Raw genomic sequence first — 9,414 nt, forward strand, 5'->3', positions numbered from 1 at the left:
CAATGAACTTCTTTGTCCAATTTTAAACATGAAAAACAGGGATGTCGGGTGATGATTCTGGTTTTCTTTACCAGTTACTACTATTATTAAAAAGTACATTGCACCCAAGGTGGGAAGAAAGAGACGAAACATGTTCAATATTACAATACTTCCTTTTTACTTTGGTACGTGGCATGTCTGAACTTAGATGAAAAGTCTTTCATCTCTTGTATATGTGTAGATAAATATGGCTACATGTACACCTATGATACATTTATGTCCTCAAATGTCTGCAATTAATGTAAAAATGAAACTTTACTGGTGTATAAGTACCCCCACTAAAAGAAATCTACTAAGTGTCATTGTGTACTTGGAAAATTATGAGTTTGTGGATTATTCTGTGATTCTAATATGTTGGTGTGGGGATAGATAGACCATGCTTTACTATAAGTAACTTACAAAGAATACTAAATAAGTACATCAGTAGCTACTGCTTTCTTTGGTCAAGAGATCAGATTATTAAATAAGTAATTAAGAGAACATACACACACACACACACACACACACACACACAACACACATACATATTAATTGCAGTGGAAGAAAAGCCTTATGAAATTGGGGTTCTAAAATGAATATTTGGGGAATGTTTATTTTGGATGATAAGGACCTTGAGCAATTTCCTTACCCTCTCTGAGCCTCAGTTTTCTATTGTGTAATTGGGATAATAATACCTCTTAGAGAGATTGAGAGAACTGAATGACATAATTCACATTCAGTACATAAAACATAGCCTGGCAAGTAGTAACTACTCAAAAAAAGTTAGTTTGTATTATTATTATCAGCTGAATAAATCACTCTCTTATGGAGCAATTCTAATCTCAAGGTTAAGTAGTTTCTGATGTAATATTTTAGGATCAGTTTTGTGACTTCATATTAATATCATTAGTTGACTCCTTTATGTAGAGTACTTTATATTGCAGATTAATATACAACTTAGCATCTGAGTCAACAATCCTCTGAGACAAACAGATAACAGATTTTAGAAGATTTTCTTCATTTAAAGCATGGGTTTAATTTATAAAGAAGCCCAACTATTTGTTATTCTATTTTGAGAACGTATTTTGTTTTCATAATGGCAATCAAAAGGAAATAGGATTCAAATTCTGAAAAAATAATTGGATACTTTCTTCTAGATAGCACCTATTTAATAAAGTGAGCAATCCCAAAAGTCACATCCCATATTCCTATCCTAATATCCACAATGAAATCCTAGTTTTTCAATAGGTCTGCATTGGATCTTTCACACACTCTTCTTAAAACAAAGCTGTCAACCTCACATCACAATGCTACTATATATAATGACTTTACATAAAAGAATAGAAGCCAGCCATTTTTAGAAAATGCAGGTGCCATGTAAGCCCCTTTCTGCAAGAATGAACTTAGCTCAGTTTCCTTGGAATAACTGTAGACTTGAAACTGAAAACTTTATTAATGCCATTGTCTCCTTGTATCAGCAGGTTCCAGAGAGATTCCTGGAAGTTGCTCAGATCACATTACGGGAGTTTTTCAATGCCATTATCGCAGGCAAAGATGTTGATCCTTCCTGGAAGAAGGCCATATACAAGGTCATCTGCAAGCTGGATAGTGAAGTCCCTGAGATTTTCAAATCCCCGAACTGCCTACAAGAGCTGCTTCATGAGTAGAAATTTCAACAACTCTTTCTGAATGTATGAAGAGTAGCAGTCCCCTTTGGATGTCCAAGTTATATGTGTCTAGATATTGATTTCATATATATGTGTATGGGAGGCATGGATATGTTATGAAATCAGCTGGTAATTCCTCCTCATCACCTTTCTCTCATTTTCTTTTGTTTTCCATTGCAAGGGGATGGTTGTTTTCTTTCTGCCTTTAGTTTACTTTTGCCCAAGGCCCTTAACATTTGGACACTTAAAATAGGGTTAATTTTCAGGGAAAAAGAATGTTGGCGTGTGTAAAGTCTCTATTAGCAATGAAGGGAATTTGTTAATGGTGCATCCACTTGATTGATGACTTATTGCAAATGGCGGTTGGCCGAGGAAAACCCATGACACAGCACAACTCTACAGTGATGTGTCTCTTGTTTTTACTGCTAAGAAGGTCTGAAAATTTCATGAAACCACTTCATACATGTAAGTATTTTGTTTGGTTTGAACTCAATCAGTAGCTTTTCCTTACATGTTTAAAAATAATTCCAATGACAGATGAGCAGCTCACTTTTCCAAAGTACCCCAAAAGGCCAAATTAAAAAAGAAAAATGATCACTCTCAAGCCTTGTCTAAGAGAAGAGGTAAACTCTGAAAGTAGTACCAGTTTCTTCTGGAGGCAAAGCAATTTTGCACAAAACCAGCTCTCCCAAGATGAGACTAGAAATTCATACCTGGTCTTCTAGCCACCTCTCTAAACTTGACAATAGGTTCTTCTTCGTAAGTGAGCTTACATCATTCTTCATAAAGAAAAATCCTATAACTTGTTATCATTTTTGCTTCAGATACTAAAAGGCACTAAGTTTCCAGTTTACACTGCTCAACTTTCTTTATATGCTTAAAAGGATTCTGTTTACTTAACAATTTTTTCCCCTAAAATACTATTTTCTGAATACTTTCTTCCAGTAAGGAATAAAGGAAAGCCCAACTTGGCCATAAAATTCTTGCCTACACTAGAAGTTTGTTGACAGCTGTTAGCTGACTTGATCGTCACCTCCTAAGAGGAACACATATATTTTCACATGCAATTCCACACTATCCTGATGGGTATGCAAAGTGGTGGCAGTCTAACTCAGTGTTTCTTCATTTAGGTGTAACATTTTAAAGCAATTGATAATGCCTCTTCCAATTCAGAAGCTAGTATTGACCAAAATGTGAGAAGAGTGTATAGCATAGGAAAATTTGGGGTTAACCCAAAAGACACAATTCCAGCACACATAAAGAAAGCTAGCTGCTATTTTATGCTTTCTTCAATGGTTCTCCTCTTTTTTCCTTTTTATTTTTCCCAGTTTTTCAATGATGTACAGTGTTCCCTACTTGCATTGAAAAAAATCGTATGGCATTCACACTTTTTTTCTTAGGTGGGTTTTTGTGTGCAGATGCAGTAAGAATTCATTGTTCATCCTAAAACTGTTTTCCAGACCCCTCCTTCCCCTTAGGTAATTTGATATACACCTTCTAAAATGACACAGTAACAAATCTGGTATTTAGAACATATAGAACATAAATGCCATTTTTTAATTCAATTTTAATAAGAATTACATTTGACTTTGGAGAATACAGGTTTTGACCCATGTGACTGACTAGCTGACCCGATCGCTGTAATTTAACGTCATTTATAAATTCTGCTGATGGACAGGAATGTATGAACTCAATTATTGTCAGCACAAAGCCTTAAAACCTGCTGACTTTAAATTAAACGGTGCAGTCCTATGATGCCCTGCACCATCCAGGGGACTAACAGGGCCTCGCAGTGTGGACAGAGGGTGCAGCCACATGGGCTGGGGCACCAGCCACTTCACTCTGCACCCGCGGCCTCACACATCTCCCAGCTCACACTCTACTAATGCACAGAGTCATTAGATCCAATTTGTTATTTTTCTCACTTGCTTTAAAAAAAAAGAAGTTTGGATAATCATGACATTGGAATAAAGTGGGAAGAAAAAATTCAATCAGCACAAAATAGGGAAGTAATCCCAACTTGTAGTCACGCTTTTTTGACTGGCTTTGTTTAAAAGAGTATGGCATTCCTTGTTCGTGTCAGTATACCACTGGGTTTTTGCTGTTCTGTGTAATTCATATCAACATTGTGTTGCCATTTGCAAGGTAAAAGGCAAAGCTGTAGTGTATTCACCTATGTAGACAGATTGCTAGATATCTTTTTGATCTGGGGCGAGTTCAATATTGATTCCAGACTTATTTGGATTTTTTTAGTATTATTTTCCCCTCCCTAATTTAAATAGACAAATTAAGCAAAAGTGTGTATTCACAACCAAATGTTGATGCCCTTATCTACTGATAATATCCTCTCAATGTTCACTGAGGCACAGAAACTATTTCAGAGTAGAAATTGCAGCATGAGGATAAACTCACCTCTTTGTTCTGGAAATAGAACTTTATCACTATGCTTTCTGGTGGTTTTCCCTTTTACAATCAAAATCTTGTGCCTCCCAAGTGCATTGGAAAAGGACAAAAGCCTGTCTCTCCAAATTCCTATTTAACAGTTTGATTTTTTTTTTTTTTAATCACCATCTTTCAAATCTTAGCTCAACTCTCACCAAGTGAAAATTGGCTACTTGGGAGAAAGTTAACTTTCTATGGTGGGAGGGTGAAGGATGAGGGACAGTTTACACAGGAAAAGAAAAAAAAGTCTAAAGTCCATGTTGAAAAACCACACTACCACTTATTTTCTGCTAACCCTAAATTATTTTTGCGTGTACGCTTGAGGTTATAGTCTGTGCCTAGACCTAAAATGCACCAGCGGGGGGGATTTTAAAAAATCCTTCAAAATACCAGTTTTTTCCCAACAAGTACAATTGTTCTTGTGCCTTCTGTGGCTTTCGATTTCATCTTTTTGACTTTATTTCCAATTACTACAGCTGCAATAAACACTAGATTTTTTTTCTGGCTGTTTGACATAACGTTGATAGCTATGCATATTTTGTGTCTTTTTAAAACAAAGCGGGAGAATACGTTTTTGAAGAAGAGAATTTTTAGAACAGTTTGATACCGCAAATTATTTTTTCCTCAATTGTTTGAGCAGCATTCAAGTTTTGAAAATTCTTGTAGAAGCCAATTTTTTGTAACTGTGGTGCAAATCTTGTGTTTTCTTAGCCTAATGAAAAGTAGTATAGAAGCAATATTTCATACCATGTGCTATATATGTGTGTGCAGATGTGTGAACATAAAAGCACATACACACATATACACACATGTAAAAATATACATATATATATATATATATGCGTGTGAAGTGGAAAGCTTACCTTTTCCTATCTAGATTTAAGAACCTATTTTAGACATTTGTTATGTTTTGTGAAAAGAATGTTCTATTTGCAACAAAACATTTAATTCTTACTGTATCTCTGGCTGTTTAATGAGGACGTTTCACATTAAATGGTAAAACACGTGGAAGATGTTAGAATGTAGTAATTATTTAAGTAAATGTTCACCCACATATTCCTGAAGTTTGCTTTGTGCCTCCGAGTATTATTTAATTAAAGTGTTTTATGTTTGCAGAATCTTTGTTACTGTACTAGGGATGTGGGTGAATATCATTTAAAAAAATTTAAAACAACAAAAAAAAGCAAAACAGAAACACTAAAGCAAGAGGGGAACTTTTATAAAGCAATGTAAATATTTAACCTCATGGCTATCATTATGTAAGACATGAGATTTTAATAAATAACTACATTCTCACGACATCTGTCGAATTTACTAGGAACACTACAGTGACCGTATAGACAGTTGAAAGCATTCTTGAAAATCCTGCTCTCTCCTTTTAAAAGTTAACAATCTCTTTTATCAGATGTCAAGGGCAAGGGTAATGCAGTTTCTGTAAATTTATGAAATTTCTTTTTCTATGTACATGAAGACATTTAGTAACACCCCCCCTTCCCGTGTGCGCATGTGCGCATACACACACACACACACACACACACACACACATTGTCATAAAGCTAATGATTTGGGGACTTTAAAAAATAGGATGTCCTCCAGGAACAATCATAAATTTATGAAAGAAAGAGTAGTTTACAGACTCCCCTGAAAGAAGCAGTGTATATGTGAAGACAGTGCAAAAATCTCTTTGCCATGTATATTATAGCGTATTCATTGGTGTGAATAGTACAAATGTTTCCTTCTGGTACAAACTCTGTGTTTGCAAATTTACAAGAAGCATTGTTTTCAAAAAGCTCCCCTTAAAAAATGTAACTGGTTTATATGAGTAAGCAGTTACCGTATTGCACTTAAATGTTATGTTGAAGGAAATGCAGTTTTGTTTTCTGTAGATCTGTTGGTTGTAAACCATCTATAAAACTAAAGCTAAAATGCTCATATTCAGAGCTGGGATCAAAACTGGTATTTAACCTTTGCATCTTCTTATAATTACCCTTTTAAGAATATAACAGAATGTGGAAGTGTCTGGACTTTGAGTCTTTTCAACTGAGCCCTCTCTCAAATCTGACACCCCCTCAAAATGCACAAACATAAGCAGAAAAGGCAAACAAGCTTACCTTCTTTTGTGAAAACGTATTCATTCTGTATTTTTTTAAATATTCAATTCCCCTAAAAATGGGGAGAAAACATTTTAAAATTGTATATTACCACTTCAAATTTAGAACTAAGAAAAAAATGTATTTGGGATTGGTCTCAGCGCTACCTAGAAGAATCAAAGGTCGTGGCTTCCCTCAATATTGTCCCAGCCATTTCTCATATGTATATAGTATAAACCGTGACAAAACACTGCCTTTATATTATTTAGCAATATGTTGTAAATAGCATTATTAAGCTCTTTTTTGTAATAAAGACCCTTTGATTTGAATATAGTACAATAACTGAACTGATAAAGTCAATTTTTGATTTTTGTTTGTTTTTTTTTTAGCTAGAGGCAATTTCAATTGTGAATTTTTGTTGTTGTCTATTGTTCTGAAGACTTTGCATAATTTATTGGTTTAATTTATCCTAATTTATTTGATGAAGGTGTACAATTTTGTATTACCAAGGATGTACTGTAATATTAATTGATATGATAAACACAATGAGACTCCCTGTCCATATTAAAAAGAAAATAAAAAGGTGCAGTAGACAATTGATTTTAAAGGAAAAGTTAAAAAAATTAGTTTGGCAGCTACTAAATTTTAAAACAGGAAAAAAAAAAGTTGTTGTGGGGAGGGTGGGAAAGGGGTTTTACTTTGTGTGTTTTAAGCTTTTGTATACTCTCCAAACTTTTACCTTTTGCTTTGTACCACTTAAAGGATACAGTAGTCCAATTGCCTTGTGTGCCTTCCATCTCCTCTTAAACTGAATGTATGTGCAGTATATATGCAAGCTTGTGCAAAATAAAATATACATTACAAGCTCAGTGCCGTTTGATTTTCTTAAAGAAAGAGTGACTTTTAATTTTTGGACCTGTATCCAATTGTAGGACAGTAGGCTAGTTGTGCCTGTAATATCAAGTATGGAGATTTTCTTTCACTACAATTCTTCATTCTGTTAGCCTAACGTGCAACTCCTAGAAACAACCTTTTTTACTTTAGATGCTTGGACTAATTGCTTGGATTTCTCTCTATGAAACATCTTCTTTCAGGCTTAACTTTAGCCCTGAAACTTAAAAAAAAAAAGCTTTAGCTCAAAGTAATATTTTACTCTTAATTCAACAATTGTTAATGTTGAACGATTCTGAGAACAAGGAAAGATGTTCCCAAAAGTCACAGAATGGCAAATATATTACTTAAAATACGGGGATTTGGGGCTTGCACTGTTCTTACTCTGGATGAACTCAGAACTAAGTACTAATGTTAAGTTTTCAAAACCTTTCTAAAATGCTTCTCTTGACATGGCTGGCAGCATGTTCCATACTAAGAGCATTGGTTTTATGGCTATTGAAAATTTCTTTTTATCTATTTCACTTTGTTTTAAAGTGATATCTCCTTTATTCTTAAATTAAGAACAAGAGGAACTAGCAGAAATCACCTGCTATTTGAGATTGACTCTATTATCCACCATTCACTGCAGCTGTACTTCGCTTGTGTCTGTACATGCTGTTGCAGACTGAGTCTTCATCATCTCTCAGATTTCTTCTTTTGCTTTCCCCTTAATGATGAAAGCTTTATATTTTGACCCTGTTGACACAAGGGTGACTGGAGTCAATGGAATATTAAAACTTTGTTAAAGGATAATAGCATTTTTCCACTTTCAGCTCTTTTTTCTATCAATGGCACATATTTAAATTCTAGTCTTCCTAACTAAATTGTGCAAAAGAGCATACTTAAGTCCCTCTATGCCAAAATAGTTACTCCCTGATTGGAGAAAAAAAATTCCCTCCTTCTACTGTCTCTTCTTGGAAGGGAAAAGACATCTGCAGGAATTTAGTGACTCCTCCATCTTCTTGTACTTAACAGTTATCTGCTTTATGCCAGATTGGATAATTTCCATAGCCACCAAATCACTAAGAGGTTACAGCAGGTAGGAGGTTTATTAAAAATATACCTTCAAGCCCTTACTTTTGTGACTCTAAATTATCTGGTGTCATTAGTCTAGAACAAAATGCACCACCTTCAACACTGATCTGAGCCGTCCTCATAAACCCTGCTCCACACACATCTCAGTGTGACCAGTGCCCACTTTAGAGTTGAATGTATAAGATTCTCAACCTCATAATAAAGAAAAGATTGGTTTATTCATTTTTATCTCCATTAATTTTTAAAAATTAACAAGTTTTTCTTTAAAAGCAAGGCTAAAAATCAGTACATATTTATAATTAATTTAATACATGCAGAGGTGAGATACAGATGCCCCTGAATAAAAGTCATAGAAATACATCAAATGCTTGTCGTGTACTGCCAAATGCTGGGGTATATGAACATTCCTGAATTTAAAAGGCATAAAATACAAGAGAAGGGTGTACAAAGGAAAATGGCAGATACAATTTTAGAAAATAACAGATACAATAACTAGGCAAATTTATGAAAGATTACTGAAGAAATAAATGGTGCTGTACTCCCTTACCAAAGACATAACCACTTGGTAGAGGGAGGCTTTACATTGGGATAAAAAGCTAAATAGTAGCTTTTGAAACTAAAGAAGTCATCAAGAGAGTATTGCTTTGGGTGTTAGGAGACCTGTCTCCAATCCATTCAATTCTAAAACTTCTTACACAGCCTACCCAGAGAAAGCTAAGCAAGTCACTTAATGCTTCAGTGTCCCAGGAGAATTGAAATAATTATGAGAGCTGAAGGATTGCTAGATTCAGTGTGGTCACCATGTTGACTTTCACCTGCCAAGGATTCCTACCTGCCAAGAAAATGCTGTGTTAGGATGTTTTTGCTTCTCGTGAGAAGGCAATTTAAGTGACAAGGGCAAAATTCTGAAGATAGCCAAGTGTGACTCTAGATCCTTCTGTCTCTGTTTATGACTGGTTCTCTCTTAGGTAAGTGTCTCTGCTTCTTGTAAAGCACCTGGTGCTCCTGGGTTGCCCCAGCCCTCCCTCTGTTCACAGCAACAAGCCATCTACTAAAGTTAACATTAAGATATTACTGACTTGTTTCTCTTACCAATGGTACATTCATAAAAAGACATGCAGTGTACAAGAATACATTTTTACTGCTTCTGTATTAGGTCTGATGTCACCTGAATGCAAGTGATTATGGACTGGAGGCCTTCCCCACCAAACATCAGTCCAGGCTTTTTG

At 35.1% G+C, this 9,414-nt stretch overlaps 1 protein-coding gene across 2 annotated transcripts in view; it reads left to right on the forward strand.

The window, feature by feature from the left end:
* PROX1 (prospero homeobox 1) overlaps positions 1 to 7,342 on the forward strand; it is a 53,578-nt gene extending 46,236 nt beyond the window's left edge. Inside the window, exon 5 of one of the 2 annotated variants that reach the window (XM_032136886.2) lies at positions 1,500 to 7,342. In XM_032136886.2, the coding sequence (XP_031992777.1) occupies positions 1,500 to 1,685 (186 nt within the window). In that variant the 3' untranslated portion in view covers positions 1,686 to 7,342. Of the gene's footprint in view, positions 1 to 1,496 lie in introns of both variants that reach the window. The other variant, XM_058430730.1, reaches the window with a different exon arrangement.
* The last annotated feature ends 2,072 nt before the right edge of the window (positions 7,343 to 9,414 follow it).

Source organism: Hylobates moloch, unplaced genomic scaffold (assembly GCF_009828535.3).
Source record: "Hylobates moloch isolate HMO894 unplaced genomic scaffold, HMol_V3 SCAFFOLD_18, whole genome shotgun sequence".
NCBI classification, from domain to species: Eukaryota; Metazoa; Chordata; class Mammalia; order Primates; family Hylobatidae; genus Hylobates; species Hylobates moloch.